The following is a 24496-nucleotide window of genomic DNA, read 5'->3' as shown; positions in this document are numbered from 1 at the left end:
AGTTAATTAGTATAAGTATGGTAATACAAATTAGTACGGACGCTCAAAAAAAAAAAAAATTTCAATTTTCCCGTACTCAGACGGGCCTTTAAAAATAAATTTACAATTGTAACATCATTTACTTGTTCTACTTGAAAATACATCGAATATATTATCAATATCCATATTTTCACTTTTACTACTACTTTACTGCTTTGAAGAAGAAAAATAATTGTATTTTTATCAAAAAGAGGCATTTAGAATAAAAAAGTTAGGTAATGATATTAATATAAAATTTAAGACCATATAAAGTTTCCCAACGTTTCAGATTTCGAATAATAAATTTGCCTAAACAATGATAAGATTTTTTATTACTTAAAATATGCTATAAAGTATAAACCAAGCTTTGCTTAAATTTCTAAAACCTCACTAACTTCTTAAAACCATACTGCACATTAAAAATGTTAGAAATAAATAAAGAATTGAAAATGAACATTAATTATATTAATATGTGTATCACTTTTTATTTCAAAGTAAAATCGGTTGGCCTGTCTTGGAAAATATATTCGAGTTTTGGTAAAACTATTTTGTTGATGATGTAACGAATGTGGTGATGAGTTAATTTTTTGTTTTTCATCACGTTATAATGTGCTGCTACTATTTGTTTCCCTTTTTGAATAGTGTGTTGATGACGGTCTTTTGCGTTGATGTATAATCCCAAGATTCTTTCCCCTTTGTTTGTAGCTGTTACAGGGGCGTCACAAAGTGTATTATTGATCGCGAGGGTAATAGTTTTTGGAGGGTTATGTTGGTTGGTCAGGATTTTGTATTTGCCAGATTAATTTTCACGTTAGTGAAATCATAGAATGAATTAGCAATTGACAATTTTTCTTCTATTTGTTTAATTGATGAACCGAACCAAGTGGTGTCGTCTAAATAACCGACAACAGAAGTACAGTACGAGTGAATGAGGTCATTGTCAACATGTTGCGCATTTCTTTTTTGAGTCGCCCATGTTGTATAATGTAGGGATTGAAGTTGGTTAATTCGATGGAACATTGGATCATAATAAATGTTCCATAAAAGCGGAGAAATCACTTCGCCTTGATCTATGCCTTGTAATACTGTTACATTACACAGAAAATTAGCGTTACGATTTGCCAAATTGACCATAACAATTTATCACGTGATTTATATACACCATACGGAATAAATTATATCCCCATTTCAATGACTAAATGATGCCTATAATTATTGTCCAATAATTATTTTTTATTATGTAGTTATTTTTAACACACACACATATATATATACAGAACACTTCAAGAAAAATAACTACATTTAACCGGGGGAAATTAACCGGTGGGCAGAATTACATAATTCTAAGTCAAACCATTACCAACTGGTTAATTTTCCCCGGTTAAGATTAGAAACACCCTTTATTTAAATACATAATAAACCGAAAATTTAATAAATACAAATAATAAATTTGCTAATTTTTTACTGGATGAACAGTATTCCGAAATGTTTGGTAAAAGGTAAATTATTTTTTATCAGTAGCGCAACATTTCGCGTTATTATTATTCGGACGATCTAATCCAGTAAAATTATTCAGAATTCAGGAGATTCAAAAATTGTAAGATACTATTAATTTCGTCAATTTCGTCCTTTGACATAAGCTTGTTATTACTTACGTCCCAAGCTTTGATTTCTTTTTCGAATCTCTCGGCATTAGTTTTTGTTACAAATTCATCATTTTCAATATCGTTACATTCTTCGGTTTTGGTTGCATATTGATCATTATTTTCAACATCGACTTCTTTAGTTTTGCATTCTGTTACATATTCGTAATTTTTAATTTCGTTTTCTTTAGCTTTGCGTTCTGTTGCATATTCGTAATTTTTAATTTCGTTTTTAGTTTTTTTACAATTATCAAGAACGTATGAAGGCTTTTGACGTTGGCAGTCTTTCGAGTGTATAAGGTGACCGGTAATGCCTATGCAATTATTTTTAAATTTTTTAATCCGCGCATACGCTAGACATCCAACAAACTTGTAAGTTTGTCTTGATTTTCGAGCTTTTGAGTTACCGTTTTTTGGTCTTAAGCTTGCATCAGTTCCACAACAACATTGTAAAAGACGGATACCCTTAGCTTTATTACTATAACGCACTTTCAATTTGCGTTTCGGTTCTTCAAGTATAAGTTCATGTTCCCTCAAGAATGAAGCGGCGTCGGTTTGTGACTCCCATTTTATATCAGTAAACCTAGAAACTGGGAGAGAACATAATTGTTCTTTTTGTTTTGGTGTTAAAATGAGGTGTGAAGGAATATCTACGTCCGACATTCAGAAAAAGTGAATGAAATTTGAAAATCGAGCCACACCACCTTTTTATCCAATCGTATAACTTGTGTTACGATATCACATGCCGATATCAGATTCAATAACAGATATAGTTATAATAAAGTATTTATATAATTGTATCTTATTAATTGAAAATATAAAGTTAGTTAGACTGCGTCATTTGTAAATATTGATAAACAAGTTGTGGCCCATATTCATTTTAGAATTTTAGATGCATTACCACACCAACCTCGGGTGCCTTATCTTACCACACCACCTCCAGAAAAAGTTTGAATGAAATTTGAAAATCGATCTTTTATCCAATCGTATAACTTGTGTTACGATATTACATGCCGATATCAGATTCAATAACAGATATAGTTATAATAAAGTATTTATATAATTGTATCTTATTAATTGAAAATATAAAGTTAGTTAGACTGCGTCATTTGTAAATATTGATAAACAAGTTGTGGCCCATATTCATTTTAGAATTTTAGATGCATTACCACACCAACCTCGGATGCCTTATCTTACCACACCACCCCCAGAAAAAGTTTGAATGAAATTTGAAAATCGATCTTTTATCCAATCGTATAACTTGTGTTACGATATTACATGCCGATATCAGATTCAATAACAGATATAGTATAATAAAGTATTTATATAATTGTATCTTTATTAATTAAAAAAATATAAAGTTAGTTAGACTGCGTCATTTGTAAATATTGATAAACAAGTTGTGGCCCATATTTATTTTAGAATTTTAGATGCATTACTACACCAACCTCGGATGCCTTATCTTACCACACCACCCCCGGATGCCGATCGTTGATAAATTTTATCATAAAATAATGTTCGGCACTTTCACTTAACTTTCCTAAATTTGTTGGTTGTCTTGCATCTGTACGGATTAAAAATATATATATACAAAATAGCTATATTAATATTTTTGGTTATTTCAGGACTGCCAACGTCAACCATCATCTTTCACCTAATAAAACGATAAAATGGTAAAACAAAATTCAATTCATGGTCCATTACGTAATAATCTATCGAAAAAAAGTCATAAACCTCTTAATGGATATATCATTTTTTATAAGTTTTACAAGAAAATATTAGATAAGGAATACCCGAAATCAACATCGCAAAGTATAGCCGTTATAGCGGGTAGACGGTGGAGGGAATTACCCAACGACCTGAAAAATTCTTTTATCCAATTCGCAAATACCGAGCGACTTCTTCAAAATATTCGACCACAATTCGCTACAAGATTGATAATAAATTCTCATCATCATCATAAATCAAGATTGAGAGTAATTTTTGATGACCGTTGTTGTGAAAGTTTTAAAAGTTCGAATGAAATCACTTCAGAAGAAGATAGTGAATATTGTAGAATTTTCAATGAATTCATTGATTTGGACGCTTGTTTTTAAGCAATATTTGGCTATTTTTTTTTAATAATATTTAATGTTTTTAGAATTAATTGTTATTTGAGATTAAAATTTATATTTTCTTTCACATTTTGTATGATTTAAACTACTAGTATATTATTTATGTAATTCTTTAACCCAAATTCTAAGCAATCTTAAACCCATATTTTCAAATTCTTGTAGTAACAAACCCTAAAACTTTCTATATCCTATATCATCAATTATCATCCATTACACTACTCACATTTTAACTTAAATCGAACAAAATTCAATGCTGGTTGGCTGATAGATATAGCAAGTTATGTATAAATTATGTATAACTTGCAACAATAACTCTGTTACAAGACAATTATCACTATTATTAAACTATGTATTTTTACGTTTTAAAATAAATTATATTTAAATTTTATTAATTTTACGCTTTTTTTTCTTTCTTTTAACATATAAACACGCGATAAATTACCAATTGCAATGGGATAAATGATACCGTTTGCTGGCGAGCGAGATCAAATATAAATAAATATAGGGTAAAAAATGCAAGTATATACAAAAAGTGCATCCGTTTTTTTTATTTTGATTCCATCATAATTTTTAACATAGAATTCCTATCAGATATCTTTAGATGGGATTCCTGGTATGTTTTTTAAATGTTTACATTCATTATGCGTTCTCAATAGCAGGGATGTGTAAAGAATTGGAATATTGAAAGATGCCGATTTTGCAATGTCTTATGTGCATTGAAACTTCCAGTCAAAATTTTTGGACATTGGACAAAATTATTGAATATTCTCAACACTAAAATATTTCCTCAGTTAGTAGTTTAACACCAAATTCAAATATAGAAATGTTTGAACATTGGAATAAGAATTTGATAAGTCATCATGTACACAGCCAATCTTGCCCCTAGACGACAAATTGAAGCGTGCAAATAGGATTTCACAGCTTAAAAACGTGTCAGAGCTTTTTTGTGAACGGGACGCTATGGAAAGCTTAAATATGTCATATGATAATGCGCTTCCTGTAATCTTTCAATTAAAATTTATCGGAATTGGAAATAAATTGGGATTAGAAGATTTGGAAGTTCAAATATGCTTCTAAACTTCCAATAAACTTTATTGGAATTGGAAATAAGATTGAAATCAGGAAACTTATTTAGAAGCTGGAATAGGCCAAAAAAACTTAATTGGTTTAAAACCGGTTAATCAGGGCATTTAACCGGTATAACCAGTTAAATAACCGGCTATTATACAAGTTTCGCGCCCTTAAATTTTGGCATATTAATTTAAACTTAAAATAATTTAAATATAATAAACAGTATGTATTTGCCGTTATAAACCAAATATACTATAACTAATAATAACCAATTCACGTGGTTTTTTTTTAATTACACATTTAAGATTTTTTAAATTATAATCCTTTAGATTTTTTTTAAAGTATGAATTATAAATTATATAATAATTTTATAGTAAAATTTTTAAGGGCAGAATTTGATTCTCATTAGAAATTTTTTCATATATAAAACAGATATCTTAAAATGAATCAGATTTTAGGATGCTAATATAACTAAAATATGCCATATTAAATAGTTTTATCTTTTATTAATTTATTTCATGAATAAATACTGTTACATTTGGAAAAGCTCATCAACTTTCATTAAATTGTTAGTCCTTCTCATCCAGATGATGATTTAGAAAGATATTCAACATTTACTGACGTTAATTGCTAGAATGTTATTATGATGCATATAAATGATTGATGGTTAGTTTAATTATTTAAAAATATCACAAGCAAATACATATAAAAACAATTTACAGTATTTGCCGGTCCGATTTTTTTTTTAAGATTAGTAATATTCTCTTCGAACTATTTTTTTTAGTTCAACTTATTAAAAGCAAAGTTAGTTGTAACAATTATGCGGTCATTTTAAAAACTGAATCAGTAGTAAAATTTATAGAAATAAATAGTTAAATTTAAAAATTTTGCAATTGTGCAATTGAAGTTTTTATTTTTTTATGTTCCTCATAAATTAATTATTTATTCTTAATATTCACTGAAATTATAATATTACTGAGTTCTTGAAAGTTATAGTAAAAGAAAAAAATACATAACAGGATTATGTATTTGCCGCGTCGAGCACGTTATTCACGTGATTTATTGTGACGCAGGCAGAATTTAATATATAAACGAACCCTCCGGTTCACTGAAAAATTTCGCTATATTAAAATTTATACACTTGATCGTGGAATTCAATAATCGTTATATCAAGTTCTGACTGTAACTCGCATTTTATACCTTGAGGCTTAAGCTCCCCATCCAATCTTCCTATTCTAAAGTCTATTATCTCAGGTAATGAGGTAAGTGGTGAACCTAAGTAATTCCAAATTCCAAAGATAAGATTTCAGGCACATTAATAAACTTAGTATAGCAATTATTAAAATTTTTTATATTATTATTAATATTATTATTTTAAAAATAATAAATTTTATTCAATTGATAATAGATTTCAAATTCATTAAATTTGTTAACTCCAAATGGAAGTGTACGAACAGGCTTAAATAACCAAGGACACAGAGATTAAAATTCATCTTCCCAATTTTATATAATCATTCTGATTACTAAAATAGATTTGTTTCTGTCAAGGTGATATATATATCCCGCTAAAGATGGACCCTGATATGTTCTTTTGGGTATCGCACTTTATTGAAATTCTACTTCAGAAATTTATGTAGATCAATAAAACGCAATAACATAATTGTTGAATCAATTATGCTAGAGAACTGCTTAACTACTACATGAAGAGTCTCAACGAGAAGTTATAATTCGTCTTCCTACAATCACCGGATAGCAAGTACTAATTAATTTTCTTTGATTTTAACCAATCAGAAAAGAACTAAAAATTGGAACCGATTTAACAGTTCGGTCTTTATACAGTATATATCCCGTTTACTAACTTTCACTCGTTTAAGACATATAACAATTTTACATAATACCCGGGATATTACCATTTAAAATCGTACAAATAACGCTTGACGCGTGATCTATTTGTAACGCGATCTTTGTAATCACGAATGTTTGTAACCATCAGTTCCTTTTTTTCAAAAAATTTGGCCAAAATTACACCAAAGAGTTCTAAAATGGATAATTAACTTGACTGAATAGATAAAAAACGGCTCTGTTGCTTGACCATGTCCCAAACCTTATCATCGTCCTAAATTATCGGCCCAATCTAATAATGCCTTGAGACTGTACCAACGATGATCTCCTAATTTAGGCCGATGGTAAGTTTGGGACAAGATTTGGTCTACAACAGCTCCACCGCCGACGACGAAAGGCTCGACAAATTTTTCGTAAGTTCTCTGCCAGAAATTCGGCCAGAATTATGCAAGCAATTTTTTTTTTTTTTTTGCAAGGAAATAAAAATTTTAAATCTTTAATATTTTTAAATATTTTACTTTTTTTTGTATTCAAAGAGAAAGGAGAAAAAAAGGAGAAAAAAGGGAAAAAATATATAATTAGATAACTAGCTTTTTTTTTAAAAAAAAAAAATATTAAAAATAACTAATCTCATCATTATATAATTTTATAAATATTATTAAAGAACCTCTTTTCGTTATTTTAAACAGCAAGCATTTGGCTATAATTGCCAGAATTAAAAATATTAATCGGACAAATCAGATCTCGTAGGCTTAGTGTGTCAATGTGATGTCGTAACACAAATACGGTAGGATAAAAGGGGTGGTTCGGTAATCATTTATTAATTTCTTTAAAACTTTCTCAAATGACAAAAATTAACTCTCATCTTATTTTAACTCAAGAGCAAAAAGAAAATTTACGCTCTCTTCCGGATTCTGAGTTTACCGATAAAAAATGGGAATCACCAAACGATGCTGCTCCTTTTTTGAAAGAACATGGTCTTATACTCGAAAATAAGCCGGAACGCAAATGGAAAGTCTTTGCAGAAACCTTTGGTTTTTACAAAATATGTTAGCGATATTTTTAAAATATACCAGACATATGATATTCCTATTTATGTTATCTCTGTTTTAACTATATGCTGACAATATGTTGAACATATAATATAAAAATCTTATTTTTATATAGTAACTATATGTTAGAGACATGGTAAAATATTATTTTGAATGTTAAATTTATATGGTTATTATATGCCAAATATGTGTCAGAGATGTGATAAAAATATTATTTGAAATATTAATTTTATATAGCCATCATATGGTAAATATGTATCAATAATATAATAGAAATTCAATTTTATATAACAATCATATATTGAAAATATATCGAAGACAGAGTAATAATAATAAAATAATATAATAGCCATGTTTCAAAAATAATAAAATAATATAATGATTGTATGATAAAAATTTCGATTTAAATTAAAATTTCCTCCAATAAATTCATGTACGACTTGATTTTTGAAAGAATTCTCTAGTGTAATATAATAATATAATGTTAGCAATATAGTTGTCTAGCTGATTAAACTGCAGTATAATAAAAACTATTTAAAACATAACTTCAATTAGCCTCATCATGCTTGGTGCTACATGTACTTTTATATTCGTGAATAAAGTGAATTTGAGACGTGATCAATAAAATTGATTGGAAAGATTCAAAACTAACGTGATTCTTCCAGCTTCTGAATATTATAAAGTGGACATCTTGATATAAAATCAACATAGTTCGTCACCTGAAATTAAATAAAAAATAGTGTAAAATTTGACCATTGTTTGCTTTATAGCATATGCGACACCTTTAAATTCTTCATTTAGATCTACAATATCGCCAATATGAAGTTTTAATCGTACAGGTTCTTGATTGTCTTTAATAACCATGTATGAAATTGAACTATAAAATTCTATGTTTTGTTCAATATTGCTGCACTTTAATTTAAATAATCTGCATAAGCTCTATAGAGATTTCGATAAAATGGATGATTATCAGCCAACTTTCTTGATACGTCTTTACACTTAACTTTTTTGGCACTCCATTGATCTTTAATAGCCACCTCTATTTCCAGAAAGAATCAGCAAAACCTAAAAGAGAAAAACCAAAGAATAAACTGTTAATAAGTTGTTAAAATAAAATTATTAAGAAAAAAAATTAAAATTACTTACCAAAATTTCATATCCAAAGATTTGAGAGAACGCCTTAAAAAACATAAAATGAACAGTTAGAAACCATTTGTTAAAAGGCGAAAAAAATTTTGAAAAGTGAAAACATATACTTACCAAAATCCAATATCTTAAGAAATCCGAAAAACTGTCTAAAAAAAAAAAGAAATGTATTAGAAACTGTTCGTTGAAAGATGGAAAAGTTAAATAAAAAAATAGTCAAAAACTTACCAGAATGTAACCTCTAAAAAAACCTGAAAGAACCATCTAAAAAAAAGAAAAAACGAACAGTTAGTAACTATTTATTAAACTAAAAAAGAAAAAAATAAAAATTTTACTTGCCGAATTCCCACGTCCAAAGAGACTCAAAGAATTACCTAAAAAAAAAGAACTAAAACTGTTAATAATAGTTCGTTAAAATATTAAAAAAAAAGAATGAAAAATATATTTACCGAAATCTGGTTTCTTAAAAAATAAGTTTTGCAAAAATTGCGAAACTTTCTATATTCAGAAAAAAAAATGGAACCTACAAAGAAATGAGAAAAGTTAGTAACTTTTCTCAAAAAAAAAGTAAAAATTTGTTCGTAAAAACTTACTATATCAAAATCGAACCCAAAAAGGAAAAAGCTTATTTTTAGTTTAAATAAATAACTGCGGCTGTGGCTGCGGTTATATTAATATTGTATCACATGATTCATGTGATATATAATTTTATATAAAATAGTATAAATAGGAGGCTTCCCCGAAATAAAATTTTTTTTTTTTATATTTTTAATGATATTTATATGTGCTCATATATATACACATATATATATCTAATATAAATAATATAAATAATGATATGTATTCGTCAGAGAATACATTATCAGTTATACTAAATATAATATCAAGTCTATTAAGAAGCTTAATAACGTTGCCTTGAGACTTTCATTAGATTAGAATGAATAAACCATATACTTTAATTAATTAACTCATTTTATTCTTTATGGACTCTGTATAATATTATATATTTAATACATTTTAAATGTTTATTTTACATATTCTTTACAATTATATCTTATACACTTTTAGATTGAACAATTATATTTTATTATTCTTTAAATCATTTCATCTCTTTTTTAAAAAAAGTATTTAAAGCTAATCTTTGACGAGATTAGACAGGAACCACTAGAGTAAGAAGCTTAAAGTTTTTGGATTTCCGATGAATATTTGCTCTTTAGATGGATCTAGATGCGTAAAATTTGGTTGATAATTGATATATTGATGATCATATGGCTGTAATTTTTCCGGGATTGTCTGTACAAGTCTGAAGTGTGAACTGTTATCTCAATTGATAACATGTGATTATAAACAAAATGAAAGTATTTTATTTTTTTTTTTTTTATTTTAATTTGATGAATGTTTACTAATAGCTCATTTAATTTTTTTCTTTTTAGGGATTCTTTGAAGTACCTTAACTATACTTATACTTTTTATTAGTGGTGCAAACAGTCTGGGTTTATTAGTATAACAGATTTGAGGTTAAAGGTCATAAGCTATCCCACCAGCTGGCAAAGTGTATGAAATTTCTTTAATTCACAAAGAAAGCCTTGCTAAAGTCATCTTTAGTGTAGGTCTAGTAATACATTGCCTTAATTGAGCGTGGCTACGAAGTTTATGATTCTTAAGTAAGCTCCAACTATATATATATATCAAAATATCTTATGTTTAATTACACAATTTATTGACTACCATTTAAATTTAACATGTGTATAAAAGTCACAATTTGTTATTATACATTTTTGCTATATATCAATAAATTAACAACTATTACTTTTTAACATTAGGTAAATTTGAACACAATTTTATTTCAGATAATATTTTCGTTAATGGATTAATAAAAAAAATTGTTGTATTAACATTCTTATTGCCGAGTTGAAGTGAAAGGACAAAAAGGATAAAATCTATAATTTAAATTTTTTTTTTAAAAAAAATATAATTGTATTATTTAAAATTAAAAAAAATTAAGGTTTCATAGTACTGCCTTCATATAGCCAATATAGGACAGCCGAGACGAAAAAAAATGCCACTAGCGATCACCTTATAGTCATATGATAGTCACATGCTAGAAGCGTTGTTATTCATATATCAACAACATATTCAAAATATATTATTCGTATTTTTACTTCAAATTGGTTTTTCTGAAACATAAAAATAAAAATATATTATTCGTATATCAACAAAAGCATTCAAAATATGTTATTCATATAACAACAGCATATTTGAAATATATTAACAATGTATTCAAAATATTCACTATATCATTAGTTTGAGTACATATTTTAACATACTTTGAAAATATTGTAAAATTATTTTATTCATATTACAAAATTATTTACTACATTAGTTTAAATTTCAACATATATTAAAAATATTATAACATTATTTTATTAATATTACAAACATATTACGTATATTAAAATATGTAGAACATATATATACCATCTGTTAATAACATGTAGTGATTATGTCTAACATATTTTGTGAAAATCAGAGGTTTCTGCAAAGGTGCGTTATAGTGATAAAGCTAAAGGTATTTGTCTTTTACAATGTTGTTGTGGAAGTGATGCAAGCCTAAGACCAAAAAATGGTAACTCAAAAGCTCGAAAATCAAGACAAGTTTACAAGTTTGTTGGATGCCTTGCGCATGCGCGGATTAAAACATATAAAAACAATTGCATAGAAGTCTCTGGATATCTTATTCATTTAGAGGACTGTCAACGCCAAACCAGTACTAATAATGAAACCGAAGAGCAAATCGAGTCATGGAGAAAATCCAACGATGAGTTTCAGCCATGGGAAGAAATTTATGAGAAATTAAATTTACTTGATAGTAAATTAATGGCGGCGTTAATGAGTAATGACTATGTAACCAATATTACCAATAATGAAGAATTTGAAAATTAGCGATAAGTTCAGTCAATAGAAGAAGTTATAAGACATTAAATTATGGATATCTAATAGAAGAAGTTGTTCAATTGAGATTCGTATACTCGTATGTTAAAAATTTTACGCTATTATATCAACGCGAATATTTCGAAAATAAGGGTTCAATTCGTTATCCGTTAGTCAACAGACCCGATTAAGTAATATTCTTTATACGAAGTCAAATTCAAACACAAACACAAACACATTTATTATTTATTTCCAAGTTTCAAAAGCACAGCTTTTACGCTTTTTTACTTTTATTTATCGTATCATCAGGTTCTAATTTTATATTACGAATTATTAGACCAATTTTTATTTACTTCCAAGATTATTTAAGAAAAATTTTACAAGCTTCTTTAGAAATTTTATCGTTATACATTTATTTCTACTTGGTTATGCGACAAATTTTCTTTGACTATGACAACATTGATTTTATACTTATTACTTACTTAAGTTTACTTATATGACACATTTTAGGCTATATGAATTATAAAATTTTATTTATGACTAACTTTAAAACCCAGAAAATCAAAACATTGCTTTTTTATTCATTTAAAAACTACCACATTATTTCCAACAATTTGATTTTTTATTCTTTCTTTTATGATAGAATTGATATACAGTACGTATAGTATTTATAGAAATACTAATTCTGAATTTTTAAAGAATATCTAGTTGGACGTAACCAATACGTGGGATAATATTAATTAAAAAAAAGCTTTATCATTACACATTTTTTATTAATGAAAAATTATTTTTTTAAGATCTAAAATAACTGCATAAACTTGTATGATCAAAAAAGTAACTTACTAACTACCCATATTACCATTTTTCATGACTTTTGAATTTTCGTTTTAGACTTTTTGATTTTATCTCATTGCGTACTGTAATTATTAATTATAAGAATGTGTCCCCTTAGAAAACATCATTGTTCTGTGATTCACACTTTATATCAATAAACTTAAACGCTGTCAGTGAATATTTATTTTCTTTGTCGAATGCGAAAGAATTCTTAAGTTTGTCATTAATTGCCTATCCGTGCGATGAGCATCCGAGGTGATGTATAGTAAGCAAATTGGCATGGAATCCGAGGGTGGTGTGGTGGCGTGTTGATCTTTTTTATTTACAACGTGTTACAAAAAAAACCGGAATTATTTGAAAGATGGATTTCATCAATAATAAATTAATATGGAATTGTTTTTAGTAATTTTTCTATAATTAAGCTTATAGTTATATTTTTTTTATTTAAAAATTTTTTATAACTATTTTTAGAGCAAATTTATATTTTTTTGCATAAAATACTTTATATTGTTAAAAGAATTTTTTTATTCCCATTTTCCCCATTTATCTTGATAATATTTAAGAAATTTCTAGTGAATTTGCATTTATTTTTAATTTATGAATTTCATGTCAAATTTTTCTCTAATTTTCTCAAAAAGTAAAAAAGCACTAAAGTCCTAAATGATGTCAAAATGTGTCAAGTTTATTCTACACTTTAAATGATAAAAATTGATTTTGAGTAGATTACACACATTTTTGTAGTTTGAATCATTTATTAGCATATATTTTTTGCTTTGAAGTAAATAATTATTGATAATTTTTTCAAAAGATAATAAAATGTTTATAACTTCAAAAGATATCAAAATGTAACCTTGGGTCTATTAACTGGTCTATTATAATAAATTGTGAGCATTTTTATCACGTGAATAATTTTTGTAACACACTGTAACTCTATCCTTTTACCCCATCTTTTTTTTCGGTTACTCTCTATTTAACATTAAAAGCTAATCATACCTACTGTTACGCAGTAAAATGTCACGCAGCAATCACGTGATATAACTGGGACCCGTGATGCCGATCAATGTAACAAATGTCGAATATGTTCGATAGAATATATAGAACATGTAGCATATATGGGAAATATAGAACATATTGTTTATGTATATATAGACCTGTAATAAAGAGCATTCAGAGAAGGAACAATATAGAACGTGTGTGAAGAATTTAATTAATAAAATGTTTATCCTTTAATATACACCTTAATTTTAAATTTAGTTTTATATGGTTAATCTGCTTTCCTTTATTTGTGTCTGATTGTATGTGCCAGTGTGAAGCGATACTCTATTCACATCTGATTGGATTGATTTTAACATATACGTTGATCTTTAAAATTAACCTTATGCTTTATTAAAAATAAACATTTTTCAATGTATAGCTTATTTTTAAGCATATAAGAACTGACATCTAACATTACATAAATTATTAGTAGTGAAAATTATTTGGTCCATTGACTTTTTAATTGGACATATTTGACTACAACAAAAAAATTTTTGACAAAATTAAAATAGTTCCGGTCGACCCAACCAAGCGTAATGGGCGAAAACCGATTACATATATTTCAAATCTTAAATATTTGACCAAAGATACATTGAATTGTGTTTTTGACAATTTCAATAATGAAAAGGATGTGTAAAAATAAAATTTTTTCAGACTATTAGGTATCATATTCAAATATTATCCCTCGTATTTGTTACTTCCAATTAGATGATATTCTTATAATTCAGAATTCGTACCTCTATAAATACTATGTATACAGTGAAATTCAAACCGGATCTTCGATAAACCGGATTTGGGCCTAAACCAGACTTTTTTTCTGGAACCAAATCACGTATATTAAAATAGTTGTGATATACCGGAGTTTACTAGTAAAAGCTCGATAACAGATCAATTTTCTAACCAGCTATAGTAAAAATGATTCGATAAACTTGATCACGTGATCATTAACCAATAAAATTTAAGTAACGTGATGCGGTAAATCTTAATTTTGGCCAGAATTATAAAAATCTTAATTCCGGCTGAAGTTATGTATTACTTATATATTCAATTTAAAAATATTTTATATTCATTTTCATGACCTCTATGACTTAAAATTAAGATGAAAAAATTAAATTATAGTGTATATTAGTTTATTAGCATGAAATTTTTTAAAAAAATTTAGTATAATAGATTGAAATTTTTTCGTTATACCGGATATCCCGATAAACCGGATATTTTTAGTGGAACCGATAGATCCGGTTTATCGAATTTCACTGTGTATATCAAATTTATCATAAAAGCACTTAAATCAAAAATTTGAAAATAATGTAGTTGCTTTTATATGGTTAAAGAAAGGATGTTTTTCTTTGCTGGGATTAAAAGTAAAATTTTATAATTCATATATCCTAAAATGCATGAATTCAAATACTTTTTCGTATCCGAATTTTGAAATTCTTTTAATATAAATTCAATGTTTTGTAGCCAAGAAAATTTCGTTATATAATCAAGATTCGTGGAACTGAAAATACTATATTATAATATCAGCCGCAGCCTAGCTGGCTAAACATTTAATTTCGCGCGCGACTCCAAATTTGAAGATTTGATTTTGTTGATGGTTAAAAACGAGAATGACATTTCAGATAAAGATATAAGTAATTTGTTTGAGTTAATGATAACATGAGAGGAAAGTTATTTGGTTATTTTTTTATTTTTAGAAAACAGAAAATCAAACCCGTAGATTCAATTATACAGAGAACCTAAAAAGTCTATATATAATACTATCACTACGAAGCAAGCCACCCCAAGGCGTGACGCTTTCTGTTCTTTATGGAATAGGTGAACGCGAGTCAGAACCACGAACTTTCCCAGGAACACCCGCCTTAAAATATATATATAAGAGAAAAAAAAACAATTTTACCAAAATCCCAAGAAAAAAAACACAATTTTACCAAAATCCCAAGAAAAAAAACAAGAAAAATTAATAAAACCCGTATTTTGCTTTCAGCCCTAAGGCTGCCACTTGTCAATACTGTCATAAGTGGAATGGTTCACACTATTTTAAATTGTTTGATACATATACAAACGTGCATGATGACGTAAGGGTAATTCATAGACGCCAAAATGTAGAATGCAAAATAAGAAAAAGTGTTTAAGACTCATTACATGAACAATATACATATATAGAATAAGAAAAACTAAATTAATTAGAATTAAGACTAGAAAATAGGGAGTCAGTAGGGAAACTATTCGCTGGTCTTGATCGTTTGTGGTCATGTGATTGTGACGAAGCGGAAGGATAGGACAAAGTGTCCCTCTTGTTAGGTCGGTATTTCACCGATTTAGTTTCGTCTGAGGTGTATGAGGGTAAACCGAAGAGATCTAGATGGTAGTCAGCCGGGTGACAAGGCCGAGGAGCGTACGGTATGCACGTATAGTCGTAGTATTCTTGATATTTTTCCACCCATTTCTTCCACTTGCGATGTTGTTTCTTTTTGCAAGGCATTGGAGGAGGTGGGGGTTGTTTCATCTGCTCGTGAAATCCATTAGTATGAACCGTCAGTTGTCGAGTTGATATTCCTCGACGATAATAATGTTTAAGTGTGGTGCCCATACCGTTAGCGGTGGATGAGTCGTAATCTAAAGGGTTAGACTGACGTATGTGGGTAGTCGGGGGTAAGTCAGGTTCAAAGGGGTTGTATTATAAATAATAACTACTGTTCACTTTAGACGGGTCTACGGGATTATGACCATAGTATATAGTGCTACGAGGAAGTGGTTCTAACGAATCCATGAGAGCCTCGATTTCTGCGGCATTCAAATAATGAGGGATAGTATTAACGCCAGAAGGCCTAGATAAGGTCGAAGGTTGTGACGTAGTGCTGCAATTCGGCAGCGTGTGATGAGGTATTTTAAATGTATAATCATCAGGATCAGGTAATAATTTCTCCGTTGAAAATTTTTTGAATTTCAAATGGTGAAGAGGTGAGTAGATATGTTGTGATTCATCGAATAGGAAGCGAAAACGTCTTCCAGCTGAGAGTTTGTCATCTTTCAAAGTGCGGGAGGTAGGGTCAATAGTTTTAAGCACCCTTGCACAACGTCTTTTGAAGCGGGTTTCCTGTTTGCGCTTCGTTGCAGGATTACTGCTATGGTTGAGTTTGAAATTCGAAAGGTGTTTCCTGTAAATATAGGCGCCTGGATGTTTGCGCACGAAATTAGTACTGTTAGCCACATAGCATACATTGTACTGAATGCCAAGGCGGTTGGAAAAGATCTCATTTTTCCATCGATGTTGCCAAAGATCGTATACATGGTTAGCGTGTGAAGATTTTGAATTCGTATATCCTGGGTCCAATTCAGGCACAGGTTTCAGATGGTGATTAATTTTTGTTCTCGAAAATTCAGGTTGATGAGTACCACAAGCACGTCTATTTAAAGACATGACGAAAGGGCTCGGGCTATGACACCGGGTAAGAGAATTAGATAAAGCGGGTGTGTAAACATGTTCACAAGGAACGTAAATACCAAAGTGGAAGCGATAGCGCTTATAAGAAAACGAGAAGAAAGTTTTTGTATGAGTGTTCTTCAAAGTTCTATTAGAAGCACGTGACTTGATAAAGTCGATTCGATCCAGTAATTTTTGGCGAATCAAATCAAAATACTTTTGTTGAATACGTTGGGGTAAAACTTTTTGTAAGGTAAAAAAGTGTGTGAGCATTTTACTAATTTGATATTTTGTGTTAGGCAAATAGCTCGTGGATGTGTATCGAATAGGCGTAGAATCCATGTGATAATCATTGGTGTGTAAAAATAAATGAAGATCATTGGTGTTTGAAAAGGGATCAGCAAGCTCAAAAAAGAAACTTTTTGAGCGCCTAAATTCATAAATCTTGTTATAACCGGTTCGGCGTTTTGTCATCACGTGAAATTTTTTCACAGAGACAAGGAAAGTATTTTTATGAAAAGTGGACGTATTATTAAACGTTTTTGAGGGAGAAAGGAGAGGTAAAGGTAAAGTAGTCTGGTCGGTATGAACCAGCTGAACGGGAACAGATATATCTTCTGTATCCATCTCTCTCAAAGGTCAAGGGTAATAAAAGGAGACCTTTCCGTAGAGGCCACCAAGTGGTCCTCGCTCCTTACAAAAATATAAGTGTTTGTGAAAAAGTTTATATTACTGCGGTTTGTTAACAAAAAAATCGGAAAGGGGAGAGAGTTTTTTTTTCGCCATACCCGAGGAAAGTTATTTGGTGCTAATTATATAATTTAATTATCATAACTATTCAAAATCACGTGGATGAGAAAGATCCAAAAATTCATTGTGATACATCAGGTAAATTAAATACATTTATTTCGTAAGAAAAAGTTTGCGAAAGTGGTATAACTGTGCCAATCCCAGATTTAATAAAGTCAGTACCTTGAATATATCAATAAAGAGATTATATAGGAAAGATGTTATGTATAGACACGAACCACCAGTTGAACCGGCAAAAATTGTAGCACAGGGCCAGCGTTACGGCATTATGCACGAACGCGTGAAAGTAAACAGTGGTGATAAATAAGGATTTTACCTACTCAAAAAACAAAGTCCCTCAGATAAATATAAACAGCGCAAACCTGGTGGGATGTGATTTAGAGGTATGTCACGTGATGGCTAAATTTTTGCCGGTGCGGCTAGTGGCAGTTACTGCGGCTGCGCCTTATCATTTGTATTTATGTGCGTTTGGTCTCTTATTTCTTTCATACGTACGTACGTTTTGATTTAATTAGTATCATTTATTTGCCATGTATGTACGAGGTATTGAGTAAAATAGGACAGTACGCTAACGCAAATTAGTACGTACTTGTGTTTTTTTTGTTCGTACGTACATTTACAGCTAATCAATTTTTTAATACTAGTACGTACGAAAGTTTTAAAATTTTCGTATTAATTTGAGTTTTCGTACAATCGTACGACTTTGCATTCTTGTATTTTTGTGCAACTTCAAATATTGTTTTCAACAAAATATCTTACTAATTATAAAATTAAATGTTAAATTATAAAATTAAAAAAATTCTTTGAAGATAAGCTAATAAATTTTCATTCCTTTAACATATTCAGCTCCACAATAATAAAACTGACCATTAAAATAATAACTAAATTTTATTGGTTTATTTATTAATTTTTTCAATTCATTATTATATTTTATTTGTTCAAATTCAGGATTTAATAGCTCAAATGGATACTCTTTAACATCGGATATATTATAAATATCCATATTTCCAATTATTTTTCTTCTTCAAAGAAGTAAAAAATTAAAAGAGATATTTACGATGACAGATTATATTACTCAAATATTGTGTGCAACATATTCATCTCAAAAATTTGATCACATGATGCTACAATGTAAAATATTAGTACGAAAAAATCAAAATTTATTTTTAAAGGTCCGTCTGAGTACGGAATATTAAAATTTTGTTTTTTTTTGAACGTCCGTACTAATTTGTATTACCGTACAGTACTAATTTACTATATACTCGTATGTACGTACAGTACACTCAGTGCAACCATACGTACATAGCTAAAGATCACCATACACTACACACAAGGGTCTCTATACGCTACATATTTCCTAATTGCCCCAATAAAGAAAATTTCTCACGTATAGCCATACCATTTTGCCGCACAGTAAGACTAGGTGTTCGGCCGATACACGTATCACACGGCCTTAAAACAAAAAAAATTGTAAAGAAAAATTTATAATAACTTTTATACGGTAAGCACATTATTGCCTGTTCTGCAAGTATACTTGAAGCTTTTGGTTTTTTGTAAATTTAATCCCGGCCAACATTAAATGAATTGATGTAAAAATTTACCTTTTTTTGGAAACCCGCGTTTGAACACCTCGTGTACAAATAGAAATTGCCCCACCCTCTTTATTATTAAATGAAAATTTGACACATCCACCTTTCAAATTTTTACATTTTTTTTATAATTTTGCCCAAAACGCCGCAAACGGTATTATGTTATAAGAAAATATAAATATCTTGGCTATGAACTGCTGTCAACGTCAACCGACCCTGTAAAAAATTTTATTCGTTATTTCTGTAAAAACTCGTAAAAATGATCATCTTTTCACGGACATTTACGGAAAATGTAAATAATTCGATAAATTCTGTGATATAAGGTTATAAAAGATGGAATATGAGAAAAAATGGCAAGACAAAATCAAATCATAACACACTATAAGTTCATGGTGATTCCTCTACAGCATCGAAAGAAACAAACGTACAGCGCTATAAACAAAATATAGCTATTAACGCACTTGAATTTTTTTTAAATAAAATATAAAATTTTTAGATTACTTTAAAGTATGATTTGTAAAGTAGAGTATAACTACTATATGCGAATTTCAGTTACGGGAGTGAAGTTTTTCTAAGTTTATATAAAGGATACATAAATTTGTTTAGTAAGTAAATTGTAATTTACCAATAACTATTTAATTTGATTAGATTCCTTTCCATTCATTAAAAATTTTTTTCCATAATTCTCTAGTATCTTTTATCGTAATAAATACTGTACATTTGATTACTTATACTGTTAGTCCTTATCATCCAAATAATATCTGAAAGATATTCAACATTTACGTTAATTGCTAGAATGTGAAAAAAGGAATCGTCATGACTTATGATGCATGTAAAAATATCACAAATTTTTTATTTGCTCGGTCTAATTTTTTATTATTAAAGACCTGCTAGTTAAGATTCAGTTAGCAATACTCTTTCATATTATATTTTTTAATTCAGCTTATTAAAGAAGCAAGTTAATTGTAACGATTATGTGCGTATTATTTAAATAAATCAGTAGAAATAATTAAATTTAAAAATTTGGCGATTGAAATTTTTATTTTTTAATGTTCCTCCTAAAACAAATATTTATTTCCATATCTGTGTTACTGAGTTTCTGAAAATTATGATAAAAAAATGACAAATGGAAGCACGTAACTCTCATTCCAAGCAATTTCATAAAGAGTTTTACCAGTAGCTCTACACATTGAGTTATTCATTACGAAAATAATGTAATTCAACCCGCCGGTCATCCAGTTTCTTGAATTCTTCCGTCCATGCATCTATCTTTCTTTCCAATATGAAGTTCGCCCTTTCAATATCGTCACAGCACTTATGTCCACCAATAATGTGATATTTTATACGAAATTAATTTTGTGCAAATTATTCGATCTATAACACACGCGAATCGCTAATAAACAAAATGTTGATTTGACTGTTATTATATAATCGTGATTTGCTGCGAAGCAAGTATAATAACTTGCAGTCTTATAACTATTAACCTTGAGTTCTTCCGTCCAGCTTTCCTGTTTTATATTCTAAAGTCTGTTGAACTAAGATGAGTTTCAGACGCATTAATTAAATCTAATAGAAAATGTTTAATTCGAGTCAACTGCAGGATCTGCAGAAAGTGGGAATCTGGCGTGGCGTCAAATAAAAGTAAAAATTATGTGAGAAATTTTTTGAAAAACAAATTATTTGAAACTTTGGGACAAATATTATGTGTTAAATATGCCAGAGTTGAATGGGTTTACATGGGTTTACATAAAGAGCATTACTTAAGGAATAAAACAAGGTAAAGGTATCAGAAAAAGATTACTAATGATCGTATATGAAAATTTTACGGATCACGAATTAAATAAGAAACATTTTGTCCATATTCAGTTATTAGTAAATACATTTATATTTCAAGTAATAAATTTTATTCAATTTGTTAAATAATACAAAAAATTACGAATTATTTTACTTTTAATTTAGAGTTAACTTGATAATGGTTCCCAATTCATTTATTTGATTAACAGTGTACCGATCAGATTTAGCCGGATATTTATTATGCAAGCTGTGCCAAAATATCTCTTTGAGAACGGAAATGCTACCTTCGTATAGACGATTGTAATTTCACTATATCTTCGATTAATGAAATTCTACTCAAAAACTTACAAACAATTGTTGAACTAATCGACCTTAGTTATTGAATGATACATTATTTTATTCAGAAAATTGATGTCAACAATTTACAGAATGCTAAATTGAGAGTTTTCTTCATCTTATTCAAATCTTTGACTATAAACTTTAAGTTTTCTAGCATCCCTAGCCCATAACATAAATTCGGATGATGATTTGAAAGTTAGTAATCTTATATTTTGAAGAAGATTCTATTTCCAAATAAAGTAAAGAAATCTAGATTTATCTTTTTTTTCTATAAAAAAAAAAAGATACAAACTGCGCCGTTATATTTAAAATCACGTCACGTGAGATTTCTCTGATGAGTGATGACTGCCTAAAATTACATTTCATGTGACTTTTGGCCAGAGTTATGACATTAACTTGAAGTCATGTAAAAATTAAAGGATTGTGCGTTGAAGATCTAAACAATGCAGTTTCTCAGTCGTTCGATGTAAGATATTTTTTTTTCACGTCAATGTTCTTTCTTATTTGAACGAGTTTTAAAATTAGTATCTTAAGGATTTTTTTATTAAACTAGTTTATTCTTATAGAAAATTTATCTTACATTGTAAACGATTTATGGATATTGCATGCATATAATTAATATAGGTGATAATAGTTAAGTTATCTATCGAGAAAATCATAATAAATGTAAAACACACAAAGAATTCTACCCAAACATATGTTCTATATCGTAATACTGTCGCATTAATAAGAAATCTTAAACCTTATTGATTCTTAAAAAAAATTTACTTAGTGCATATATTGTTTGATCCTCCATAAATTTTCAATTATTATTTCCACTGGTTTGAAAATGAAAAAATTATATTTTTTCGTTAAAAAATCGACTTTTTTTTTGTAATAAATTATATATATAGTATCTGTCCGGTAACCGTCAAGTAATTAGTCGCTGAACCAAATTAATTTGCCCGAAACGATATAGCTTATTTTATTAAGCTTAAATAAATAAAAAATATATATAATTATCTAATTAATTTTAAAGCGTCTAAATCTATAATTTTAAATACATAAGTGTACTGCTGTACATAAATAAGTTATTGTTTTAAAAACTTAAAAATACAATTTGAAAATAAATAATTTAGGTTTAATTAATAACATAAATGTGAAAAAATCTTAAAATTTTATAATCTTAATTAGCATAATTAATCTACAAAATTAAATATTATTAAAAAATAAAAAATAAACGAATATTGCTTAAATGTAAGCATCTTTGTCAATATATTGATCAAAGATTTTATCATAATGATCACATTCATCCGAAGGGATTTCATTTGAACTTTCGTCATTCAAACGTACGTCTTTATGACAACGATCATCGAAAATTACTCTCAAACCTGATTTAGGCTGAGGATTTTCTACCGAACGTTGTACAATTTTTGTTCTTGGGGGACCTTTCTTGAGTAAACGTTCGTTGTTTGCGAATTCAATAAATGAATTCTTGAGGTCAACGGGTAAATGTCTCCATTTCTCCCCCGCTTTTATTGCTTTTTCTTGCGACGTTAATTTTGGATACTCTTTATCCAAAATTTTTTTATAAAACTTGAAAAAGATAATGTAGCCGTTTGAAGGCTTTTGGACCCTCTGTTCTGGTGGAGGAGGATCATTCCTCGGAAGTAATATACGTGAAGAAATATACGTTGGTGGCATAATGTTCTTAATTATTTTTTTTCTTTTATATTGACCACTCTGGCGAAGAATTAAACTTCTACAAGATTCCATTTTTATAGAAAAATTTTCATAGTTAGTAGTTAATAATTTTCGTGGAAAAACATGACACAAAAAAACCGACGCGTTTATTCATTACGTTTTCATCATTTAAGCGAAATTCTAAAAGGTGAAAAGGAAACTTATTAATTAAGAACATCAATAAGATTATTAGTAAATTAAAAAAACGCATATTTATAGAACATTTATTTAGACAAAAGAAAAATGAATATTAAAGAAATCAGATTAATAATTTATTTTCAAAGCATACGTCTCCAATACACATTATGACGACAAAGATGCATATTTATCATTCAGATTCTTTGCTTTTTATTTCCTCCAAGATTATTATTATCGGAAATCTTCCATACTTACCGCAAACTTCTCATAAATAAATCCAACGGGAAAAATAAATTACGAAAATCCGTTAAGAAAAAAAAAAAAGTGAAATAAAATCAAACGAAAATATATATAAAAAAATTACATGATAACATAATCATTACCTCTAATTTTGTATTCATTATAAAATTTATTTTTGAAGAATTTGATGACACGAACAATGAATTGTGTAATATATCACACCGATTTATTCATAACTACATTTCATTGATATAAAAAAAATTAGTCATAAAAATTTTTATTTAGTTTTCTAAAAAAAGAAAAAAATTAAAATTTTAATTGCTTTTATGCATTGCACCTAATAAATAATATTTGACAGTCTACATACATATTTTAGACAGTATTTTAATCAAAGGAAAATAGTTTTGAAAAAAAATTCTCAGTTCCCTATAAATAGGAACAACAAGATCCATTTTATTGGTTAAATTATATACACTCTTTTGCTAAATATGTCCAAAACATAATTCAGCATTATGACAACATGACCGAATTTAGAAATTTTAATAAAGTAAAAAAACAAAGATTTTACGTCTTTGTTGCGAATTTAAAGTGTGGCGCATCGAAAATTAGCCCGGTATGAATAAAATAATGGAACAAATATATTGAAATTAGGGTATATTGAAGTGAGAATTGTTCGAATTATAAGTTAATTTCGCTACATCCATCGACATCCATACCATTCCATACTATTCCTAAAAGGTTATAAAATTTATTA

The 24496-nt window shown here is 28.5% G+C and overlaps 6 protein-coding genes across 6 annotated transcripts; 3 read left to right on the top strand and 3 right to left on the bottom strand.

The window, feature by feature from the left end:
- Positions 1 to 1586: 1586 nt before the first annotated feature.
- On the bottom strand, positions 1587 to 2324 carry OCT59_014112 (uncharacterized protein; the record flags this gene model as incomplete). Its single annotated transcript, XM_025328098.1, has 1 exon — positions 1587 to 2324. The coding sequence occupies one exon, from the start codon at positions 2322 to 2324 to the stop codon at positions 1587 to 1589; it is 738 nt and encodes a 245-aa protein (XP_025168192.1).
- A 1007-nt stretch (positions 2325 to 3331) lies between these two features.
- OCT59_014111 (uncharacterized protein) lies at positions 3332 to 3757 on the top strand (the record flags this gene model as incomplete). Its single annotated transcript, XM_025328099.1, has 1 exon — positions 3332 to 3757. One exon carries the CDS (start codon positions 3332 to 3334, stop codon positions 3755 to 3757), a length of 426 nt encoding a protein of 141 aa, XP_025168193.1.
- Positions 3758 to 7532: 3775 nt separating this feature from the next.
- OCT59_014110 (uncharacterized protein) lies at positions 7533 to 7742 on the top strand (the record flags this gene model as incomplete). The annotated part of the gene is made up of 1 exon (XM_066141957.1): positions 7533 to 7742. One exon carries the CDS (start codon positions 7533 to 7535, stop codon positions 7740 to 7742), a length of 210 nt encoding a protein of 69 aa, XP_066002033.1.
- A 3767-nt stretch (positions 7743 to 11509) lies between these two features.
- Positions 11510 to 11829, top strand: OCT59_014109 (uncharacterized protein; the record flags this gene model as incomplete). The annotated part of the gene is made up of 2 exons (XM_066141956.1): positions 11510 to 11549; positions 11633 to 11829. The coding sequence occupies 2 exons, from the start codon at positions 11510 to 11512 to the stop codon at positions 11827 to 11829; spliced, it is 237 nt and encodes a 78-aa protein (XP_066002032.1).
- Positions 11830 to 16363: 4534 nt separating this feature from the next.
- Positions 16364 to 17107, bottom strand: OCT59_014108 (uncharacterized protein; the record flags this gene model as incomplete). Its single annotated transcript, XM_066141954.1, has 2 exons — positions 16364 to 16609; positions 16907 to 17107. The coding sequence occupies 2 exons, from the start codon at positions 17105 to 17107 to the stop codon at positions 16364 to 16366; spliced, it is 447 nt and encodes a 148-aa protein (XP_066002031.1).
- A 5765-nt stretch (positions 17108 to 22872) lies between these two features.
- OCT59_014107 (uncharacterized protein) lies at positions 22873 to 23397 on the bottom strand (the record flags this gene model as incomplete). Its single annotated transcript, XM_025333923.2, has 1 exon — positions 22873 to 23397. One exon carries the CDS (start codon positions 23395 to 23397, stop codon positions 22873 to 22875), a length of 525 nt encoding a protein of 174 aa, XP_025168195.2.
- Positions 23398 to 24496: the final 1099 nt, after the last annotated feature.

This window comes from Rhizophagus irregularis, chromosome 21 (assembly GCF_026210795.1).
Source record: "Rhizophagus irregularis chromosome 21, complete sequence".
Classification (NCBI taxonomy): domain Eukaryota; kingdom Fungi; phylum Glomeromycota; class Glomeromycetes; order Glomerales; family Glomeraceae; genus Rhizophagus; species Rhizophagus irregularis.
The sequence above is the reverse complement of the archived record's forward strand: the minus strand, read 5'-3'. Positions and strand labels throughout refer to the sequence as shown.